We start from the raw sequence: 24,752 nt of genomic DNA, 5'->3' as shown, positions 1-24,752 counted from the left end.
GAGAATGTGCTCCACAGTCATCCAGCTTCAGGGGAGCTGAAGCGAGCAAGCACTTCGGTTCCTGTGTGCCTGTGTTTGCCGGCCACCATGCTTCCCAGAGGTGGCTCCCAGCCTTTGACTGACCATGGTGGGCCCATTCCTGGAGGACAGCAGACTTCGGATGGGCAATGTCAATGACGCCTTGACAAACCTCTCTTGGGCTGCATGGCTGTCTGAACCCTCCCCCTCCTATTCCCCCTCCCCCCCTACCTAGAACAACTCTGCCTTCCACACCTCCTTTGTTCAATGTCAGGCTTGTGTTGCTATACAATGGCTCTCCAACACTCCTCCAGGGCTCTGTCCCTTTTCTCCCACAAGGACAGTTTTATTTCCTGAATAAAGTTCTTGTGTGTGTAACCCCATCCCTGTCTCTGCTTATCCGAGGAGTCAGGCTAACTCTCTGCTCAGTGGGGAGCCTGTTTCTCCCTCTCTCTCTGCCTGCCTCTCTGCCTACTTGTGACCTCTCTCTCTGTCAAATGAAATAAATAAAATATTAAAAAAAAAAAAAAGAATGCAATCTCTTGTGTTATTTTTCAAAGAGCCTGGGATAGATAGATGCCCTTCGGTTCAAAGGAGAGGTATAGGGAATTAGAGGCAGAGAACGGCCGTCAACTTGCAAAATATGTCTAGAAAAGATGTGGTTACAGGAACATGGAACTGAACAGATCAGAAGCCTCCTAAGTTTTTGAGTCTGGACTGAAAAAAGCCTTTGATTGTTCAAGACATCAACCACTCTTAGGTACCCAACCTCAATGAATGGACAGGAAGAAGGTTTCAAAGGTGGTAGAGGTCCAAGGAGGGCGTGGTCCTCAATACTCACTTCAGAGGAGGCCAAGGGGAGCAATGAACAGGAAGGCGGCTCCTCGAGGGCACAGTCCTACCCTTATTGAAGTCTGTCCCTTCACTGCTGGGGCAGGAAAATGGCACAGCCTGACCTGTGGGGACTGCAGGAGTGCTATCAGCTAGTGACCGAGTAGGGCTCACATTCTCCCCTTTTCCATAGTGGACATTCTCACCCCACTCTACCGCCGTACACTGTGTCGTAAAGGAGGAGGGTGTTTAGATGACATGACTTTTCAGCCACACCCAGACATTAGAGAGATTAATGCAGAACCCATGCAGACTGCGGACTTCTGGCTGGATGCTGTGACTGCATGGGACTTGAAAGTATCCCCCTGAGTGGTGGTGAGTGTATTTATATGGAAGAGGAGAACGCAATGTGGGCGGGACCAGAATGACAATCTGTGACCACCACCACACTGTCTGACACCCCGTTTCTCCTCCCTGAGCCCACCACATGACTGCTTTCCTCAGCTCCCCTTCAATTCCACGTGGCCATGTGAATGAATTTTAGACTGCGGATGTCAGAGGAGGGGATCTGTACCCGTTCAGGCTGCGACTGCTGCGGTTGGTGTGGCTTTTCCATATACTGTCTCTCACCCACCCAGCTCACCCAAGACGGCACTACTCCGAGGAAAAAAGCAGCCTGATCCATGAGTGTTTGAAAGCCAGTGACACAGAAGAGCTACCCAATCCACATCAAGAAATAAGCCTTCTTTACGTTAATCCACTGAAATTTCAGGGATTATCCATTGCCTAAGGCAGCATTAATTCCCTGACTAATATAGGAGGCTACTGTTACTTTTTTGCATGGTAAAAGCAACACTGTCATAGAGAAACACAGGCTTAGTTATGACTGATAAAACACTATTAAAATTCTAAAACTTCCAGATTCATAGTGGGGGGAAATAAATGATAAGAGGCTTATCAATCTTGCAAAGTTCTGTGAAGGGCAGAGAAAACAAACACTGTGTATCTATGAGAGAAGACAGTGTCCCTGCGTGGCCACCATCCCTCCACCCCACCTTCCTCCCTTATCAGAAAATCCACATCTGCTCAGGGTGTGTGGAAATCTTGCAGCTTGAGGAGAGGCAAGTTTCTATGCCAGCCTCAAAGGGCAAGTAGAATTAGCGAGATCCAGGAGAAACCAAATGTCCCCCGTTTCTGACAAAGCAGATGTAAGCAGAAGTCCTAGTAAAGGGCTTCCCCCTCTGAACCAAAGGGGAAGCCTCCTTAGGAAAAATCCCTTCACCCCCCTCTTTTATTTCCTCCTTCCTCCTCCCTGGAATGAAGACATGAAGCCAGGAATTGCCAGAAGACTTTTGCCAGCATGAGGAAGAAAGCCACAGCTAAGGGCCAGGAAGCACAAAGAGAGAAGGAGGCGGGGCCTTGATGATTTTCCTGAGCAGCTACGCCCCTACTAGTCATGCAGAGACCTCCAGAGGCCTTACCATCTGAGACAAATTACGAACTTTGAAGAATACAGTTGTACCATTATCAAACGAAATGTGATAATATAAACATGAAATGTTGATTTAATTAAGCAACTATTTGCCAGATATTCCATTATGTCAGGTCAAGCACATCCCAAGCGGATATAGATAATAAACACAAAATAACACCAAAGCCCTAAACCCTAAGTACGTTCACTAACACAAAAACGTGAACAGAATTAGTTCTTCTGTTAAAATTCTGAGGCTGTCAGATGGGATTAAAAAATAAAATCTAGGGGCACCTGGATGACATAGTTGGTGAAGCATCTGACCTTGGTTGTAATCTCAGGCTCATGAGATCGAGCCCTGCATTGGACTCAATGCACAGCATGGAGTCTGCTTAGGATTCTCTCTCCCTCTCCCTCTGCTCCCCTTCTCAAATGAATAAATAGATATTTAAAATAAATAAATAAAATAAAATCTAACTGCATTATTTAAATGAAACATACATTTTGGGGGGCATCTGGGTGGTTCAGTGGTTGAGCATCTGACTCTTGATTTTGGTTCAAGTCATGATCTCAGGATCCTGGGATCGAGCCCCACATCAGACTCCTTGCTCAGCAGGAAGTCTGCTTCTCTCTCTGCCTCTCTGCCTCCCCCCTTCATGCTATTGAACGTGCATTTTCTCTCTCTCTTTAAAATAAATGAGTAAATACTTTTTAAAACACTCTTTTTTACAAGAAAAACATTAAAAGTAAAGAGCTAGGCAACAGTAGACCATGCAAAGGTGAGCAAAAAGAAAGTAGGAGTGGCAATATTGGGCAAAGCAAATGCAAGGACAAATGTGTTAAAAAAAGACAAAGAAGAATATTGTGTGACAACAAAAATACATCCAACAAAGAAAATGTAAGTCATAAAACTTGATACAACATAGCAGAAAATTGCATCAAACAGAAACTCTTAGCAATTCAAGGAGAATTTGAAAATGTATATATGGTGGGGAATTTTACTGTGTTTATTCAGAGGTTGGTGGATCACACAGATTTTAAAAATTAATAATATTGAAGATTTGAATAATATTGTGAAAAAAATTTTATTTAACAATTACGGAACCTTATTCCTTAAGCTTTGAGACTATACTTTTTTTTCCTTTTGAGCCTGCAATCATGACAAAAAATTTATAAGCCATAATCTCTAATAATAATTAGAAAATTAGAAATTTATAGAAAAAATAACCATTTTTAAAAGCCATTAATAAATTAGTACTTAAGAAAATATCTCCTAGTGAGCTCCTGGGTGGCTCAGTCGGTTAAGTGTCTGCCTTTAGCTCAGGTCATGATCCCAGGGTTCTGGGATGGAGCCCCCCATTGGGCTCCCTTCTCAGTGAAGAGCCTGCATCCCCCCTCTTCCCAGTTCGTGTTTTCTCTCACTATCTCTTCTTTCTCTCTCAAATAAATAAATAAAGTCTTAAAATTAAAAAAAAAAAAAGGACCAACTCTTGGTTTCAGCTCAGGTCAGGACCTCAGGGTGGTGGGACCAGGCCCACATCAGGCTCTGTGCTGAGCCTGGAGCCTGCTGAAGATTCTCTTAAGAGTCTTTCTTCCCTCCCTCTCCCCCAGCACCTCCTTCACCCTGCTCATGCTTTCTCACTCTCTCTCCCTTAGACATAAAAAAGAAAAGAAAGTATCTCCTAGATAACCTATGAACCTCAGAAAAAATCAAAATTGCAATTACATATTACATAAAGGGGAAATGTAGCCAAAAAATGTAAGCACACATAACAGTGAGCTCACAAGAAAAATTACAGGCATAAAGGCTTTTCTTTCAGATGTCCAGTAAAGATGCACATCTCTTCTCCGAACACATAACAATAATAGATACAAAATGGCAAGACAAAACGCATAGGAATACAAGAACTTGTATTGGGAATCTATACCAAACAGGACGTGAAGAAGGCAGCAGGGCTAAAGCCTTAGACTCCACCTGGTCCTGAAGCAAACAGAGGTCACTAGGAATGTGACTCCCAGAGGGTGAAGAGGAACGAAGTTTCTCCAGGCAAGACAGGAGCCTGAACGGGATCGTTACTGAGGCAGGGGCTGGTGATGTGCTTGGTGAGTTCAAAGGACAGCAGAGGCCACTGTGGCTGCAAACAGGGCAAGAAGGAGAGTGGGACGGAAGGTGGAGAAGCCACAGCCCCAACCATAGTGGGAGGAGGCACAAAGTGGTTAAGGTTTAGGACATATTCTGAAGGAAAAAGCAAAATTTGCTTAAAATCTGGATGTGAATTGTGTAAGAAAGAGAACGAGAAAAGTCCAACATTCCGAGCTAGGAATAAATGGGTTTGGCATCATGGAAGAAACAACTTGGAGAAATCAGTGATTCTGTTTGGGCCAAATTAAGTTTGAGATGCTCTTTAGACATCCAAGAGGGAGTTGAATAAAACAGAGTTGAGACGAGAGGCTAGAATTAAGATACACATTTTTGAATCATCAGTGTATAGGTATTTAAAGCCACAAAACAAGATGAGAACAAAAAGAACATGAGGATAGATAGAAGAGAAGAAGTGCAAAAACTTGGAGATCCAGGTCACTTCAACACTTAGGATGAGGACCCCCAAAGGAGCCAAGGACAAAACACTCAGGAGGAAGACCCCCAAAGGTGCCAGGGACAAAGAAGATTATGAGCAGGAGAATAACCCCAAAAGAGCTACATCCCAGAAGCCAAAGGGAGAAAGAATTTCAGGAATTAAGGAAATGTTGACTGAGTCAAAGGCTGCTCATGGGTCAACAGATTGAAGACAGAGGACCAACCACTGAATTTGGCACCATGGAGGTCATGGTTATCTTAACAAGAGTGATTTCATGAGTTGGTGAAAAGGAATACTTAGAAACTTGGAAATTTTTAGAGGGAAATATAAAGCACATCATTATAACTTTGGGGAAGGGAAGAATTTCTTCTACGGGACGTAAAAAGAATGAACTATGAGAAACAGTGTTGATAAATTTGAACACAGATTAAAGCTTAAAATTTCTACACAAAAGGCACACCATAAAGACAATTAAAAATCAGGCCACCAGCAGAGAGAAGATATTTGAGTACACATAACTGTCAAATGATTGCAGGAATTAATTAAAGCAATAATAACAGCTCACATCTACAGAGGGCTTATCTGCTAATCATGGTTCAACATATTTTACATCTATTAACTTATTAATGTCTACAACAAGCTTTCCCTACTGGGCTCCTGTGAGACCCTATAAGCTCTATAAAACGTAATTTGAATGACGATTTTTCTCAGTTCTCCCAAAGATGGTACATAGATAGTACTGGCCTCAATGCATTGTAGAAAAGTTAACCCATTACATACAACGGATCCTTTAGGGAAGCTGTTCTCAGGTAATTTGCTCTCAGGACCCCTTTACATTCTTTAAAAATATTAAGAAACTCAAATGATTTTATTTATTTGAGTCATGTCTACTAATATCTACCATAATTCAAAACTAAAACCAGAAAAAAATTAATGCTTATTTAAAATAATGGCAAACCCATTACTTATTACCATATATGACATTTTTATGAAAACTGGCTATACATTCTAGAACAAAAATATTTAAAAGGAGCAGTGTTTTTTTTTTTAAGATTTTATTTATTTATTTGACAGACAGAGATCACAAGTAGGCAGAGGGGCAGGCAGAGAGAGAGAGGAGGAAGCAGGCTCCCCACAGAGCAGAGAGCCCGATGTGGGGCTCGATCCCAGGACCCTGGGATCATGACCTGAGCCGAAGGCAGAGGCTTTAACCCACTGAGCCACCCAGGCACCCCATAGAACAAAAATATTTAATCAGAAGAGTGGCCTTGTTCCATATTTTTGCAGTCTATTTGATGTTCAGCTTAATAGAAAGTAGCTGGATTCTCATGTCGCTTCTACATTCACTCTGTTGCAATATGTAATTTTAGTTGAAGTATATAAAGTTTTTTTACTTCACACAGATATATAGTTAGAAAAGAGAAGAAAAGAAAAAAATTGATAGTTTTTCAGATATTTATTGATAATCTTCTTTGATACTACAATGAAACTCAAACAAATGGTAGTTCTTAAAAGCTAGTTGTGATATAACCTGAAAAAAATGTCGCTGAATTTATTGTAGTTTGTTATATTAGAACTCATCGGTCATGTTAATTTCTTAGTTTTGATCAATGGACCAAGGTAACACAAGATGTTACTATTCAGGGAAGCTGGGTGAAGGCTATGTGGGAATACTCTGAACCACTTTGCAACTCTTCCCCAAGTCTAAAGTTGTTTCAAAATAAAAAATATTAAATTTTAAAACACAGAATAAAATAAAAATTCACTGGTTTATTCTGTGCTTCAAATGAATTATGCACTAACGCCCGATCTTCCAACGTTATCCATCGGTCCTTTGGAAAATGTTGGTTCCTGGAGTCAAGCAAATATTACAAATGTGCACACGTTTTATTTTATAACATCAGAAAATCATGTTTGTTAATATCACGATGAATCTCATAAGAAAATCCTTTATGTGTTGGGAATTTAATGAACCGTTGGTGACAGAAGTCTTCCCAAAATTCTAATTTTTTCTTAAAAGCTGGGATTTTATCATCGGCATAAATTCCATCGGTTGCTTTTCGTGAGGTGACAGATTCACTTTATTCATTTCCAAATACCCAAGTCTTACAAAAGACGTAGCCTGTCTGTCAGTCTTCCTTCAAGTAAAAATAGCATTCTAGGAATGAAGAGGCTGGCGCAGCACGTGACTGAAGAAATCCCACAGCGCTTTTCCTGCAGATGCTCATCCTCCTCGAATATGCAGCAGAAATGCTCTATGCATACTTCCCTTTTGTCATACAATGAATGAACGAGACTTACTGTTTCCTCGAGGAGTGATGTGTGACCGAAAAAATACACGGCTACTGCTCCTAAGGTACCAGCGGATTCACCCGCTCTTGGTTTCGCGTCATTAGTAGGAGTGTAAACATGGTGAGTAGATCGGAGAACACCTCAGTATTATTGTGAGAACAGTTTTAACCTCGTTGATGTGGAGAGTCTCACGCCTCCAGGAATCCAGGGACCACACTTCAAGAATCACTGCTCAAATATCGGGGCTTGATGTTTTTACAGAATCTTGACTGGGAAAAAAAAAAAAAACTATTTATCTGGAATCGGGGCGCCTGGTGGCTCAGTCAGTTAGGTGTCTGACTTGGTTTTCACTCGGCTCAGCAGGGAGTCTGCTTGGGATTCTTTCTCACCCTCTGCCCCACCCCCTACTTGTGCTCCCTCACACTCTCACTCTCTCAAATAAATTAGTTAAATATTTAAAAATAATAATATTTATCTGGAATATAGAAGGAATTCTTATAAACTGATAAGAAAATAATAAACAACCCCACAGAAGAAAAGGCTACAGATAGTGTCCCAAATGCCATCCATTACCTACCAGTTAGCCTCTACCCTCCTTCGGTTGCTTCCTGGCTTTAGTATGCAGAGTTTAATCAAAACAGCAATGTGCTTGAAGTTCTCATCTTCTGTCTCCCTTCCAGGGAAGGGTGGCCATGTGACCAAGTTCTGGCCAATTATTCTAGGTAGGAGGTAGTGAGAGCGCTGTGAAAAAGGTTTGCTCTCCTGATACAGATAACACCTAGTCTTTCCTTCCCCTGTTCTTCACGCGATGCTAAAAAAAAACCACAAGAACCACCTGAAGACCCAATATACTAAGCTACCATCTAAGATCATGAAAGAAGAACCAGCAACATTAATGACATCACAGAGCCAATAACCCAGTTCCGGTCTGCCTATTTCTAGATTTTTTTTTTTTTTTTTTTTTTGCTTAGGTGGAAAACAAACCCGACCTAGGAAAATCCTTGGAGATTGGATTTTCTATTCTTCGAACTTAACACATTGCTGTCGGGTTATTGATATGAACAGACATTTCACGGGAGAGGAAACATAAACAGTAAACTAACATGTTAAAGAGACTTAACTTTATCACTAATTAAACAGAAGTATATAAAAACAAGAATGAACAATCATTTCACTCCTACAAGATTGGAAAGAATCTTGTAAAAAGTCTGATGAGGCAAGTGTTGGAAAGGATATGGAGCAACAATAATTGTTACAAATTGCTGGTGATACAAGGTACTGATACAACCACTTGGAAGATCTTTGGTAACATTCGGTTAAGCAGAAAATGCTATACATCATTACTAAGGAATAGTACTTCAGGTACATAACTTACAGAATCTCCTTCAAATGTGCCTGGAGAAAACCGAATGAGAAAATATTATTCAAATTTAACACTGTTCAAAATATGAAAAATTGGAAACAACATAAATACCCAATAAAGAAAAACAGACAAATAAATCATGATATGTTTTTTATCATGTAATACTCTATAGCAAGAAAAATAAATACATTTGAACAATATAAATATATGCCTTTTAAAAATGCAGAACCAAAAAATTAAATTCAGGTTGCATATAGCATAATGTCATTCATATAATGATTAAGCAACATAGTGAATACAAAATATATATCACAGAATGGCAAGGATATAAGCATGATGCGCATTGAATTTAATAAGGGTTGTATATTGGGAGAGAGATGGGGGAATAAAATTTTAGGAAGGCATTAATGTAGGTCTCCACTGTGTACGTAGTATTTAAATAAAAACAAAGGGACACTAATGTCAACATTTAATCAAGATATTATTGGTCCAAACACAAGAAACAAGTGTTGGAGAGACTGGGGAGAAATAGGAGCCCTCGTGCCTTGTTGGTGGGAACACAAGCTGGTGCACCACTGTGGAAAACAGTATGGAGGTTCCTCAAGAAGTTGAAGAGAAGGGCCATCTGTACCCCATTGTTTATAGAAGCAATGGCCACAATCGCCCAACTGTGGAAAGAACTAAGATACACTTCAACAGACGAATGGATAAAGAAGATATGGTCCATACATAATATTATGTTTCCATCAGAAAGGATGAACACCCAACTTTTGCATCAACATGGACGGGACTGGAAGAGATTATGATAGTGAATTAACTCAAGCAGAGAGAGTCAATTATCATATGGTTTCACTTACTTGTGGAGCATAAGGAATACCACGGAGTACATTAGGACAAGGAAAGGAAAAGTGAACTGGGGGAAATTGGAGGGGGAGACAAACCATGAGAGACTGTGGACTCTGAGAAACAAACTGAGGGTTTTTGGAGGGGAGAGAGGTGAGGGGTTGGGTGAGCCTGGTGGTGGGTACTAAGGAGGGCACGTATTGCATGAGCACTGGGTGTGGTGCATAAACAATGAATCTTGGAACACTGAAAAAAATAAAACAAAGTTTTAAAATTTTAAAAAAGAAAAATAAATTGTAAAAAAAAAAAAAAGAAGAAGAAGAAGAAGAAGAAGTTAAAAATAGAACTACTCTTGTGAATGTAAAATGGCTTTTCCCCTGACTCCCCAAGCTCCATGCCACACATCCTCTTAGAAGGCTTGCCTCTAAGAATAAGAATAAGAAACAAATCCAAGATCTACCACCAAGACCATAATGCCCCATGTATGTTGGGACTTGGTGTCATTATTCCTGGGAAATCGTCAATACCCCACCATCAACCCCACCTTCCCTCAGTTCAGACACAGCCCAGTCAATGTGCCAGTGAGATCTCTGGACCCCAGTATCACTGGTGCCTGCTATCATCCCAGTATGTTTATCTGGAACAACACGTAAGGCACAAAATAACTTAATCTGTAAAATGAAGGGGTACACACGTACCAGCGGCACAGACCAACTTCCTAAATCCTTAGCATCTCACAGAGTCTGGCTGCAAGAACCCAGCTGCGGTGGCCAGAAACTGAACATGTGAGTGAAATGATAAGATAAAAGTAAATAACCCCAGCGGCACCTGGGTGGCTCAGTCGATTAAGCGTCCGACTCTTGGTTTCAGCTCAGATTGTGAGCTCGTGCTCAGTGGGGAGTCTGCTTAAGATTCTCTTTCCCTCTCCCTCTGCCTCTCTCCCCCAAATAAATAAATATTTTAAAATAAATTAATTAAATTACATAAATGCCCCTGAAGCCTAAAGTCATGTAATTTTGCAAGATCCTGGGAAAAATCAGTGTGAAAATGCCCCCCCCCAAAGAATTTAGACCCCAAAATCGAATGCAAAATCTGGTTCCAAATTGGAAAACCCTAAGAAGCTATGCTAATTTTCACGTGAGAAAACCCTGGAAAGCAGTAATGCCAGCCGTTCGGAGAGATGCGCTGAGGGACAGGCAACCATCTGCAACCTGTTACTTGTACACAGCTACCCTGAGCCAGCTGAGACCGGGGGTCAGGTTACAGGGAGCCATGAGATACCAGCTGCTGGCCTTTCTCAGAAACTGCCCCTGCTGACCTCCCACCTGGAACAGGAAGTAGGGAGGTGGAGAGGGAGGGAAGCAGGGGGGTGGCAGGCATGGTTACCCGTGTGGCAAGGGGAGAGAAATTAAACCTGAGCACAGCTCACCAGGCATCCCCTTTGCAACATGGATGAGAAGGGCTGCCTTCCATCCAGAGCTGACCAAGACTCATCCCCTCAAAGTCCTTGAGCTTCGGCAGCAGCCAGGAGAAGACAAGGAACTACTCGGAAAGTCAAGTTCTCTGCTGGGCCACTGACCCCTGGCCCGCCTCTTACCTGCCCAATCCCAGAGGGCCCTGGCTCTTTGGGAACCTGCAAACTTCTTTGATATTTGCCTATCTTCCTGTTCTAATGTGCACTGGTGTGGTTGACCAGTGACATTGGACTTTTCACTTTCTAAAAGTGGTGGCCCAGGACATGGGGAGCCATGGACCCTGGCGTCCTTGGCCAGGCGGTACTGCCTCAGTCAGCTGGGCTTGGGAGAGGCGGGCAGGAAAAGGGGCCAAGGTGGTGGGCTGTAAAGGAACCAGAGGCCCCGCAGCCAGCACTGTGCATGCGACGTTGGCTCAGAACGTGGCACAGTGGCTCCTACCTCCTCACAGCCGCTTGGAAACCCTCCCCCACTGCAGATGACATTACCCCCAGGAGCCCCCTCACCAGTGCAGCTGTCCCACCCTGCTGTCTGCCAGGCAGAGGCAGAACACGGAGGCTAGCAAACCAGAAAGTAGGGTCCCATTAGTCAAGTCCACAAAGCTGGTGAAAGGCTCAGGGTGCATCTCTCAGTCCAGGCAAGTAGAACGGAAGCGTCTGGCCCCAGCCCCCATCTCCATGCCCCGAAGTACCAGCAAAACGCATACCATTCACACACACACGTGCACGCACACATGACTGTCAGAGCACCCTAGCCTTTGTTCCACTGCCTTGTCCGGGACAAGGCCCCACGCCCAGCCGCACAGTCACAAACAGGGTGGTCCCAGGCTACACATGCCATGCCTCCACCTACCCGCAGATCACAGCAATTCCGCACAGACCAGTCCTGCATCCCCCATATCACTCTTGGCCCGATCCATAGGAAAGGTGCTTATCGGCATCCCAAGAACCAAGAGTAGCCTCTAGTGAAATAACTGAATTTCCTCCAAGTTTTCCTAAAAAATAAACCACACAGGGAGGGTTGATTTGACAGACACAGGCAAGGCTCCACTGCCCCAAGGCGGAGACTCTGGAAAAGCGGAGGTTGGCCAGGCCATGAGGCTGCTGGTCCCACAGCCACCACAGGTCTAGTGGCGGAGCTCTCGGGAAGAGGCTGAGCCAGTCCCTAGAGGATCTGCCACCAGCGTTGGGAGGGAGGAGGGAGGAAAGGAAGGAGAGAAATCGGACCGGGCTCTTAAGCGCCCCACGCGTGGCAGGAGCTCTTCCCACTTGCTGAAAAAGCTTTATGAATCCTCCCAGTGGAGAAAGGGTGGTTATTCCCATCACACAGGTGACTTTCAAAGGTCAAAATGGAACCAAGAAGAAAATCCAGGTGACTCGGTTCCATTCCACCATGCTAGAGGCATTTTGAAAATAACATCGACCCAACCCAAGGGTGAAGAATTGATGGGCGACCGTTATTTCCCACCCCTGAGCACCTCAGAAAATGAGCTCATAGAGCATCCCTTCAGGTGTGAGAATCCAGAAGATCCAGAAGAGTGAACATGGTCTGTCTGCCCCCAGATACAGCCCGCGAGCGGCAGGTGCCGATCTGCAAGTCACGGGAGGTAGGTCAGCTCTCTGCACTCAGGTGGACAGCCCTGTCACCACACACACACTTCTCATGACGTTCTTCTTGCCTGACTTCTGGGTGCCCAGAAGCTGGTTCCACCCACACTGCGCATCCGCCACCCTCAGACCCACACTCAGCCCCCCACCAGTTACCGTGCCACGAGGGACTTTTTACCTCTTGTTTACCCAGAGGTAAACTAATTAAACTAATCAGTGTCCTAAGTAAACTAATTAAACTAATTAGTGTCCCCCACAAGAGTCTGGACACCCAGCCTCAACCCCAGACTCCTCTTCTCTCTTCATCACACATATTCTCTGAAACAAAACTCAACATTCCCCTCCCCAGAATTGTTCCTTGAATGTTTGCATATTGACAGGAAACATTTTCTTTTCTTTTTTTTTTTAAGATTTTATTTATTTATTTGACAGAGATCACAAGTAGGCAGAGAGGCAGGCAGAGAGAAGAGGGGGAAAGCAGGCCCCCTGCTGAGCAGAGAGCCCGATGTGGGGCTCCATCCCAGGACCCCAGGATCATGACCTGAGCCGATGGCAGAGGCTTTAACCCACTGAGCCACCCAGGCGCCCCGGAAATATTTTCTTAACAAAAGGAATGGGCACTAACGTCAGGCACTGTGAGAAACCAAGGGGGAGATTCCAGCAATAGTCTCTCCAGCCCCTCCCCCACTGCACTGTCCTAGGCGCTCTGTCCCTGGTAACCAGGAGAGGGGCTGTGAACAACAGCTTCAACTCCCGTCCAGAAATCCAGGGCATCTTCTCCTCTTATCAGCCATGATCCTATGAAGTCATGGCCTCCGACGTCACCCCAGCGCATCAACTGAAAAACTGTTGGAATTCAAGAAGGTTGAAGAAGTCAACATGGCAAGGTCAACCGTGTCCCACTATGTTATGTCAGCAAGAACACGGATGCAGTGGAAGAGTGTCAAGTACAGGTTTCCCTTGACGTTTAAGTGTGACATGCTGAGGCCCACAGTGAGGGGTATGCGGCTGGGCTGGCCAAATCATTTGTGCAAAGGGACAAAGGGGGAATAAAACATTGATCACTTTCCCTTCAGAGGAAAAAGAAAACGTAGGGAGTAAGGACACTGGTACAATGTGGAGTTAATGTCCAAGTAATTATTGTAATTATGATTGACTAAGAAACCCCTACTATAAGCAGAAGATGTAAATCTTGAAAGGTCTAATAAGGTAAATAAAATCAATCTAAAATTTCTTGATTATACCAAGAAAATCATGAAGAAAAATATTTTTAAATCCTTATATTACTCATCCTCAGCATATAATGTTTTATTCCTGATAAAGATAGATAAAAAGGGTTCCAGTATATTCTTAAAACTAAATTTTTAAAATATTTACGTATTTAAATAACCTCTGTATCCAAAGTGGGGGTCGAACTCACAGCCTTGAATCAAGAGTCACAAGTTCTTCTGACTGAGCCAGCCAGGCACACCCTAAAATAAATTTTAAAACAGCATATGCTCTTTAATAAGAAGATAGGAAAAAAAAAAAAGATAGAGGCAAATATACACTAAGAATTGGTGCCTGGGTGTCTCAGTCGGTTAAGCACCTGCCTTTGGCTCAGGTCATGATCCCGGAGTCCTGGGATTGAGCCCCACATCGGGCTCCCTGCTCAGAGGGAAGCTGCTTCTCCCTATTCCTTTTCCCCTCTCCCTGCTCATGCGTTCTCTCTCCTTCTTTCAAATAAATAAATATTTTTTTTTTAAAAGATGCATGGGGGGTGCGCCTGGGTGGCTCAGTGGGTTAAAGCCTCTGCCTTCGGCTCAGGTCATGATCTCAGGGTCCTGGGATCGAGTTCTGCGTCGGGCTCTCTGCTCAGCGGGGAGCCTGCTTCCTCCTCTCTCTCTGCCTGCCTCTCTGCCGACTTGTGATCTCTGTCTGTCAAATAAATAAATAAAATCTTAAAAAAAAAAAAAAAAGATGCATGGGGGAAAAAAGTCTTATTGGTCAAGCTCACATCCAAGTCAAAATCCTAAAACAAGGAAGGAAACTGAAATGAGGTATAAGTCTGAGTGAAAAGGCGACAGAATCACTGGGACTTACATGTTGTTAGACGATGTAGTTCAGCTTCTATAACCCATCCCCCAACCCAAGTGTACTGCGTCTTTGATACTTTCGATGCAGATTTTCAAGGTCTAGAGGAGGGGTCATGCTGCACAGAGCACAGCCGTTCACTCAACCCTTTACTACTCGTCCCTTTGGTCCAGCTCCTGTGACACAGCAGGTATGAGCAAGTTGCACATTCACGCCCATACCCTTACCCCCCACTACCCCTGCATCCAGACATCCAGATGCTGGCAGAGAAGCCAGCGATGCTCTTGGCATCACGGCATCTTCAGGCTAATGGAAGAGACAGACCACAAACAAGCAAACAGATACATTAAAAAAAAAAAAAAAAAAGGCAGCAAATCCATGGACAGTGAAAGCAGACCAGCCCTATTGTCAAGGGCCAAGGGGGGGAAGGGGGGATGGGGAGTGAGTGCTTAATGGGTAAAGGGTTTCTTTTCCAGGCTGAAAATGTTCTGGAACTAGATGGTGGTGGTGGTTGCACAACATTTTTTTTTTTAGACTTTATTTATTTATTTATTTGAGAGAAAGAGAGAGAGCACATAGGAGCCAGGGGAGGGGCGGAGGGAGAAAAGAATCTCAAGCAAATTCCAGCTAAGTGCAAGCTGGAGGTGTGGCTGGGTCTCAGGACCCTGAGATCCTGACATCAAGAGTTAGACACTTTGGGGCACCTGGGTGGCTCAGTCCTTAAGTGTCTCTACCTTCGACTCAGGTCATGATCCCAGGGACCTGGAATCAAACCACACATCTGTCTCCCTGCTCCGTGGGGAGCCAGCTTCTTCCTCTCTCACTCCCCCTGCTGGTGTTCCCTCTCTTGCTGTGTCTCTTTCTGTCAAATAAATAAAATCTTACCAAAAAAAAATAAAAAATAAAAATCAAGACACTTTACCGACTGAGCCACCCAGGTGCCCTCTACATGACACTTTGATCATATACTGTCACTGAAATGAACACTTTAATGTACCTAAAATGGTAAATTTCATGTTGTGTGTATCTCACCACAATTTTGTTAAAAAGATACTTGTCGTTCTGGAATGTTCTGTAAAGAAAGTCCTCTAGGGTGTGGTAAGAGAGAGATGGAGATGGGACTCAGGGAGGGTGGGTGGTTAGGGAAGGACTCAGCCCCATGAGGATTTGGGGAGAGTGCATTCCCCACAGAGGGACACAAACTGGTGGAGTGTAGGCTGGAGAGGGGAACAGGGCCAGCTGGCCAACCAGAAGGGTCCTGTTTCCTCTGAATACAATGGAAGCCACTGAGGCAGCGAGATGAATGAGCTGATCAGTGTGCTACAAAGTTTCTTGGGCTGCTGTGTGAAGAGAGGGTTGCAGTGAGTGAGCGAGCGAGCATGAAGCAAGGGGACGTGGCCAAACTAGGAACATGTGCAGGCAAGTACAGCGTTCTAGGCATGGAGGGAGGGAGGAGGACACGGAGGCTAGGAGGGCCCTGGCCCAGCTGGCAAGGTTGCTATGGTTACTGACTGGCTCCCAGGAAACAGAGAGAAGGCAGATGTAGGGGATGGAGGTGGAGGGGGCCAGAGCCCACTGGCCTTAGAACACTCCCCAGGCTGGAGTAAGGGGCAGGCCAGCGAGCCAACACAGGCAGACGCAGGCCCAGAACTGGCCGTGTGGGTGAGAGGAGGCACCCTGTGAGTGTGCAGGCTTGGTTCACGGGTGTCAGCCACGAAGGAGGGTGGGGAAAGATGTCTGGCTCCCAGGGAAAGTACCTGCAGAGGGTACAGAGGTGGTCATGGAGGAATCACTTCAACACCGCAGAAACTGCGGGTCATGGCAGAACAGATGGGTCCGGGTGGGGAAACTCCCTGGGTCTGGCGGCCATGGGAACATGTCTCCTGAGTCCTCGTCCCAGACAACACGTAGGTCCACACTCAAGAAACAGGGATGACTGAGCAAGCACAGAAGGGCCGAAGGTTGTGAGGTTCTACAACTCCTGACGTGTGGCATGGGTTTTTGTGGAGAAAGGGCTCTTAACAGGGGAAGGGAGTGTGAAGGTCATGGTCATGTTGGAGGAGCTTGGCTCCGATCTAACAGGAACACAGTGTTAGAGCATGCCTTCCCAGAGCCTCAGCATAACAGCACTAATTCCTGTCAGACATCGAATCTTGTCAGACACGTGACCACACAGCAAGCATGGTGGTAGATGGGAAATCGAAGCGGAGGGTCTGTGTCTTCCACGGCAGGGTGGAACATCAGAAGATTCTCACCAAAGTATAAGGTGCAAACAAGAAAAGACGTGCCCGCATGGTCAGGGGAGTGATGTGGGCCCAGCCATGACTGCCATCTTTACCCCAGCCCATTTCTGCGTGGACCCCAAAGGTGTGTTCAAGGATCCACAAAGCCCCCGAGTTGCTGTAAACCAGAACGATCTGTATCACCAGTGTTTACCACTATCCTCTCCAGGAACGACTGGATAGCAGGAAAGTTCTCAAAGACGGGGCACACCTAGCCCTGCCCTGCTCTCTGGGGCCCCTGGAACAGCAAGGTCAGGTCTGCTCGGAGTTGGGAAATGTCCTTAGAAAAGAGACAGTGGGAAGGAGGATTTAGGGGACAAGACAGGACTGGGGCAACGGGCAGGAGGAGGCAAAGTATCATTCCAGACTCACCAGGACTGAGTAAGGTGTGCTCGGGGATCCCAAGGGGCAGGCACGCACCTCGGCAAAGAACAGCAGATGCTTCCTCCCAGACATACTGGAAATGGGATGGGGGCAATGAGGGCAAGGAAGAGGGAGGATCCAGGCAGTAGAGCATGTCCCCACTTACTCCTGCCCTGAGCCACCATGCAGCTGCTGTGTGCCAAGCCCTCTCCCAACATTCCAGTCGGCTGTGTCCCACAGTCTCAACGGTCACAGCCCTGTCCAGTTCACCAAAGTCAGCACTTAGCAATGTTGCACCAGGGAAGGAATAAATGAAGGAATGAACAAGTGAATGCATGCACAGATCATTGGTGGAATCAAAGCCTGAGCTCAGAAGCAAATGCATGAAAACCGTCAGCCACCAGACCCAAGGTCAAAGTCACAGGATATGCTTCCCTTCTCCACTTCTTAGCATTCAGGTGACTTTAGGTGGATTGAGTCACTTTGTGGGCCACGGCTTCCCCCTCAGGAACAGGGGCACAACACACGGTGCATCCCGGCCCCTGCAGCAAGAGCTCTGCCAAGCAAGCCCCCCAGGTTTCCCCACGGTCCACCCAGTTACTTCCATGGGCAGGACTGAAGCCAAGAGCCGAGATCTGGACAAAATCCTGACCTGGAATACACACATTCCTCACTGTGTTTCCTCCCCTTTTCCATTCTTTATAAATCAGAAAATTAATTACCCGGAAAAGAGTCTTCTGCACCAGAAACCCAAATGAGTTTAATGTATAATTTACACATGAAAATGTAGACGTCAGTGTGTGACAAATTACCATAAAAATGTTTTTGCAGTTAAATTTTTGGGCATCTGTCTTCCTCCCAGAAGAGCTGCCATACGGACAGTGTGAGGCCCCAGGGCCGAGGCTGGGCAGGGCTGGAGAGGCAGCTGGTCATTTCCACCAGCTAGGGAAGCAGCGGCCAGCACGGCCCAGCCCAGGAGACCCCGGCCTGGGAACCGGCCACGCACAACCAAGTTGGAGCCCTCCCGCTTGGGGTCCTATTGTAGGTCTCATTCAAAACAGAGATTTAACTGTCTGCCAGCTCTGTGCTAGACCAAAGGATGGAAGACAGGAAGACAGGATGGTCTCAGGCTCCAGTGGCTTTGAGACCGCTGGGAGAGCCAGGCCAACAGATGATAAATGATGGAGGGGCGGGGCGGGGGGGGGGTGCCTGCCTGCCAAGCACCTGCAGAGAAGCAAGTTCTTCCCTGCACCAGGGGCATCCCCCAGAGACTCCAGGGCCAGAGACTAGTCCTGGGGAATTTGTCAGAAGGAGGTGGCAGGGGGACATTCCCAGTAGGAAGAACCATTCGTGCTAAGGGAAAGGCTAGGTCCAGCCAGCATGTCCCGCTGAGTGTGAGCGTGGTCTGTGGCACATGGCCAAGATGGTCCAGCGGAGAGCCTGGAGTGGAGAAAGGAGCTAGGTCACCAAGGAGACTGCATGCCCAGGCCAGAGCTAGGACTTTGTCCTGGATTGAAAACTAAACAGATGAAGTCTACATTTCACTCTGCTCAATCATAGGGAGGCCAAGAGGAGGGTTGTTGGGGGGACTGAACGAGAGAGAAGACGAGTTGGCCGTGCATACTGTCGAGTGCAGCAGCCACAGGGAGTACCGTCCCTCGCAGGACGTCCCTCGCAGGACCCCGAGTCTTCCACCAGGTCCTGACTACGTCATCTTTATCCCAAGTGCACCAGCCCGCGGGCAGCGGACCACATAAAAACCATCCAAAACGCAGGTCAGGCCTCTGCTTCTTCCCTACACCTGCTACTGGTCATTCTCAGTGCAGGACATTACCTGACACCCTCTCTCCCGATGCCCCGGGAGACTCCAGGCACAGCCCAAGCTTCCTCTCACCTGAAAATAGTGAATGCTTGGTGGGAAGCCTGCTTCTCCCTCCCCCACTCCCCCTGCTTGCGTTCCCTCTCTCGCTGTGTCTCTGTCAAATAAATAAATAAAATCTTTTAAAAAGAAGAAGAAGGAGGAGGAGGAGGAGAAAGCTTGGCAGGAATCAATTTTCCACCTCGTGGGAGACCAGAGATTGACCTCTTGGTGACTCCCAACCACATACCTCGCTTGACTTTCGGGGGCCTGAGGCCCTCTGCCTGGGCCAGGGCCTCCCAAGCCTCACGCTCCCTCCAGCGCCTCAGCTGCTCCTCCCGCATTTTGTAGAAGAGAATGTGCTTCTGCACGTCACTGAGCTCGGCAAGGAGTTCAGGGTCAATGTACATGTCCTGCAGGATCTGCTGCAGCATGATGTCTGGGGGGTGCGCCCACCAGAAGGGCAGCCAGCCGGGGAAGCCCTGCCAGGGCGGACACCCCGGGCTCCTCCTCACCCCCGGCTCTTCACTGCAGGGTCACTCGGGGTGTCTCTTGTCTGCGTAGCATCGTCACGCTGCCTCCGCTCCCAGCCAGGGACAAACGCATCTCCTCTGCCCGGGACAGCAACAGGAGCCAGGCAGCAGGAAGCAAAGAGGCAGCCGGGCCCCGGCAAGGGGTGGGGGGCAGGCATCAGGAGCAATCTACTCCTTCTTTCGGGTCACCAGTTGCCACATCCCAGCAGCGCCTGTGTCTGGGCCTCCCCTGGGGTTCAGAGACAATAGGGAGGGTCAAAGCTTCCAGCTCTGCAGGGCAGTGTGCAGACCCGGCCCTGCTTGGGCCGACAGGTGTCGAGTGATCTGTTAATGGAAGGTAACGACGACACCAGTCGTATCGATGACACTGGCCGGGCCAGCCAAGAACTGATCTCTCCTCCGCGGGTAAGAGAAGGAGGAGGCAGTTCTGCCCACTCATTCCATGACTTCTGAGCCATGGCCAAACAGGCCAGAGGAGCCAGCCAGGAATCTCTAGGCTCCTCTCCCTCTACCTGCTGCCACCTTGCCAACCTTCTTTTCCAGGACATTTGGCATCCTGAGGTAATGCTTTTAAAACTCTGCCCTCTCCCTGTTAGCTCCCAGAAAGGAAACAAAATATAATCAGTAGAGACCAGGAAGGGGCTTTACCATGGGTAGAGTTCAAGGACAGAAAGGCGATGGACTTCTCTCTCCTTTCCCTCTCTGGAGCTCCTAAAGCCAAGCATGGTCCCTAGAGATTAACCCTCCAGGGTTCAGTGTTGGTTGTTGCTGTGAATCTTTTGGTTGTTGATTGCAGGTGTCTGGAGATCACCAAACAGAATGATACAGGGTTTCTGTGCCCTGAATCCGAAGCAGCTGGGACAGAGTGGGATGTTGCTTTCAGATAGGGAGGACCAGGTCTAAGAGGTGCTCACAGCTACTCACAGCTGCCCCTGCATGCCGACAGGGCAACTGGGCTCCAGAAGGTAAGTAACCAGCCTACAGCTACCCAGTCCCTAAGCTGCCATCTTGGGACTCTACCCAACTTTCAAATTTGACCTTCATTGGCCACTGTGAATCTTTTGTTGGGGTAAAGATGTAATCTGACAAGGAGAAAACAACCGAAGGGGGTCTGGCACTGGGGGCTAGTAGGATTGGTGATCTTCGTGTCCCTTCTCTCTCCGTGAGGGCCGAAGGTGGATCAGGCTTCTGAGGGTGACCCACTGTGGGTCACCACTCCTGCTGCTAGGTTAGCACAGGACAGAATAATGAAGCTATTGGGGTGATGGTCAAAAACAAGTGTGGAGGGCCAAGCGGCCGCTCCCCCTAGGTCTAGTTTGCCCCTCGCTTGCTGCAGTGCGACTGAGACCTTGCAGCCTCCAAGCAGAGGCTCAGGCCACCAGAGCGGTGACCCTGGACTCCCCACTCCACCTTCTCCTCTGTCCTCCCAGCTCAGACATTGTGGCGACTCCCCCTCCAACTTGTGTGCCGGTTCCCTGTTTCTTACAGCCAGGCCTTCCCTTGCCTCGGGCACAGCTCTCCGCGCCCTAACTGGGGCTGGCTGGGAGAACGGAGTCCAGAGCAGAGACTAGGGCAACGGGGGCACGAGGGAGCCCAGTGTCCTGCTGCCAGCCTCCTTCTTCCTTTGGGCGGGAAGGGGGATGGGAGAGACGCCTGCGGGAGAAAGGCCGGAGAGTACAGACAGCGGGAATGGGCAGGCTGCAAGTGCGCCTCTGGCGGGGTGGTGCCGATGACACCCTTGCGGTGGCCACTCTGCCGGGAGAGGGTAGGTGGCGGCCGGAAGGAACGAGCCCCGATAGCGCCCCGTTTCGTACCGAAGAGGACACGGTGCTCCCGGGCAATTCCAGGTCGGTGGGCGGGAGGCCGAGCGCAGCCGGGGCGCCACCAGGTCCGCTTTCCGGAAAGACGGGTTCGCCCGCGGAGGGTGGGAGCCCCTATGCCGGCTGGGCGCCACCTCCCGCCCGCCAGGAGGCCGCTCGGCCCGGCCTAGGGCGCGCCCTGGCGGCGGGTGTGGGCACCTCGAGGAGCCCGGGAGCCCGCCTGCCGGTAGCCCAGGGGACCAGGCAAGAAGAGGTGGCGCTGGGATGGAAGTGGGGGTTATCCCTCTCCCACCCCAGACGCCGTGCGGCGGGGACACAGTGGCCCACAGTGGCCCTCAGTGGCTGCAACCCCAGGGGCAGAGGTCCCGCAGACAAAAGGGGTACCGGCGACAAAAAACAAGGCGAGGGGGCCCCTGGGTCTACAGATGGTTGTCTGCCGCTTTTGCCCTTGTTTTGTTTTCATTTGTCACTGGCCTTGTAATTTGTTTAATTCTGCATGCTAACGCAGCTGCTTCTGGGGCGGGAATACGTCCCCCCCCCCCCCCCCGGAGGTTCTGGGACTGGAGACCACCGGATGTCCCCCTGTGGGCTGGGAGCTGCTCAATACCGAGCTCTACACCGGTCACAAAGGATGGGTGGAACTGTCTGCTTTGGCAAGGGAAGAAATCCACGGCAGATAAAAGGAAAAGATAAACGGAAAGGTGACCCACAGGACACTGTGCGCCGTGTAAGCCATTATTTGAACTTGTCCGTGATTACTTTGCTATAGACAAAGGACAAACACGGAACACACATGGCTTCTGGCTTTCTTCTCGGAAGGGGAAGGGAGACCACTATAGGCAACTCTGCATCGTTTTATACAGTAAGATGTAGAATACATATGACTGAAGCATGCTGCATCAAGTGTCGGCCAGAGAACCACATCATCTTGGCCTCGGGAAAGCCTCAGTGCGGCCACCGTGGCAGGATAGGCGACTTCCAGGAGCACACCTAGGATCTTCCCCTGGTCTCAGTTTTGCAGTAGGAGGGCTCAGTGGAAGTCTAGAGTTGTTTCTGCCTTGTCACCAGTTAAGATGCACTGAAAGATCATGGCCACGAAAACCAATAGTGTCCCTAGTGAGTACAACAACTACATAGAAAATATGCGAAAAAGGTCCTACTCACAGTAAGAACCAGATACGAAATGCTGGGAATGTATTTGGCAAACCACGTGGGAGCCTGTATGACAAAAAGTAAAACTCACACTGCGGGCCTGCCTGGGATTTCAGGCAGCGTAGGAACATAGCACATTCACAATCAGAAAGATCTAATGCCAGAAAACGTCTAATCCATCATGTTCGTTGGTGTCCAACATGGCTCCCCATGATTCCCCAATTCCTGTATTTGTGACACCCCCCGCCCTTGGTGTGTCAGGGTTGCTCTATGCCATCAATAGAAAATGCTAGGTGGTAATCTGTCACTTTTGCAGTTAGAACATAATAGGCCTTCTGGGGGCGTCTGGGTGGCTCACTTGTTAAGTGTCTGCCTTTGGGTAGGGTTATGATCCCAGGGATCTGGGATCGAGCCCCGCATCCAGCTCCCGGCTCGGTGGGAAGCCTGCTTCTCCCTCTCCCACTTCCTCTGCTTGTGTTCCCTCTCTTGCTGTGTCTCTGTCGAGTAAATAAATAAAATCTTTTTTTAAAAATACATTAATTAATTAATTAAAAGGCATTCTGCTTTCCCTTTGAGTTTCTCTTTCTCTCATGACTTTGGGGAAGCCATGTGAGCCCCACGTGGTAAGGAACTGACATCTCCTGCCAGTGAGGTGAACAGAGATCTGGTCAGGTGAGGCCACAGCCCTGGGTCAGCAGTTGCACTGTGACCTCCCTAGAATCATCCAGCTAAACCGTTCGTAGCTTCCTGACCCTCAGAAAGGATATGAGCTATACATGTGTTGTTTTAAGCTATCAGACTTTCGGGGTAATTTGTTATGCAGCAATGTATAACTAATACAATATCAAATTAATGTATATGTTTCATATAATTTCAGGCCAAACCTGAAAATTAATTGGGAAGTCGGGGAGAAGCTTGATAAAATGATTCCTGAGTTTGACCAAAAAATGAATAGATGAGAACAGCCTAGAAAACCCTGAGGAATATTGAACTCTGTCCTGCCCAGTTCAAACTTCATAAAGCAAACATTTCAGTTCTGACACAAGAACAGCCCATTGGAAGTGAGAAACCCCAGACACAGATCCAGACATATACCTAATTATTTAGTACGTGGTTAAAATGGCAGGTACAATTAGGCAGGAAGGGATAAATGAATTTGTTCAATAAACAGACCATAAACAGTGAGCTGGATCCTTGCTTGTCAGCTGTGATCCTACCAGGATAGCCCTCAGTGGCCAGGAACTCTGGGATCTCTGTAGTATTAGGAGAGTGAACATCAAAGTAACTGATGGGTTCAACATACGAGGTTTAGATTAGTAAATCATGACAGGTCCATAAGATAAAATGCTCTATAGCCATTAGAGTTGCTGTTGAGAAGAATATTTGTTGACATAAAAGGGTGCTCATTATGTATTGCTAAGACAGAAAGCAGGTTGCAAAATATTATGTGTAGTAAGGTCTCAGCTGTATGAATAAGGAAAAGAATATTTTTAACTCCTAGTGCCTTTGAAGGAGACTAAGCAGGTCCAATTAAAAGGAAAATCCTGGGGCACCTGGGTGGTTCAGTTGATTAAGCGTCTGCCTTCAGCTCGGGTCATGATCCCAGGGTCCTGGGATGGAGACCTGCATCAGGCTCCCTGCTCAGCGGGGAGTCTGATTCTCCCTCTCCTCCTCATTCCTCCTCTTTCTCTCAAACAAATAAAGTATTTTTTAAAAATAAAGAAAGAAAGAAAGAAAAAAAAAGGAAAGGCCTATGATCTGGAAACCTTGCTAGTTCTAGATATGCCCATTTGGGAGGCCACACTGGGGTGAACTGAGCAGCTTCAGGTAACCCAGGCTGGACATGAGGTTCCAGAGTGGCAGAGACAGCAGAGGAAGGAGAGAGAGAAATGGCAGATGGCCGGCCATAAAACCCAAGGCTGAGGACCACCTCGTTCCAAATCTTCACCGAAATGATTTAATTCTCAAATGGCTTGCTATGAGATTTCTTAGTTATGGGAAAAACAAGAACACCCCCTGCCCAAAAAATCCTTAACCTATCCAAGTCTGCCAGGACAGAGGAGGGACAAAACAGAGACCACTAAGGGGCCCAGGAGTTGGAGGCACATGGCAGCGTGGGTCCCTGGAATGAACAGGAATCACGGGAAGGACTTGGGGCTCTCCCCACCATGGAAATGGCAGGAGCTAAGTACCTC

The 24,752-nt window shown here is 47.4% G+C and overlaps 1 protein-coding gene across 2 annotated transcripts in view; it reads right to left on the bottom strand.

The window, feature by feature from the left end:
* SH2D4B (SH2 domain containing 4B) overlaps positions 1 to 19,486 on the bottom strand; it is an 84,818-nt gene extending 65,332 nt beyond the window's left edge. For both annotated transcript variants that reach the window (XM_046027852.1, XM_046027853.1), the window contains exon 1: positions 19,296 to 19,486. In XM_046027852.1, the coding sequence (XP_045883808.1) occupies positions 19,296 to 19,486 (191 nt within the window). The remainder of the gene's footprint in view (positions 1 to 19,295) is intronic.
* Between the last annotated feature and the right edge of the window lie 5,266 nt (positions 19,487 to 24,752).

This window comes from Meles meles, chromosome 13, assembly GCF_922984935.1.
Source record: "Meles meles chromosome 13, mMelMel3.1 paternal haplotype, whole genome shotgun sequence".
In the NCBI taxonomy this organism is placed as follows: domain Eukaryota; kingdom Metazoa; phylum Chordata; class Mammalia; order Carnivora; family Mustelidae; genus Meles; species Meles meles.
The sequence above is the reverse complement of the archived record's forward strand: the minus strand, read 5'-3'. Positions and strand labels throughout refer to the sequence as shown.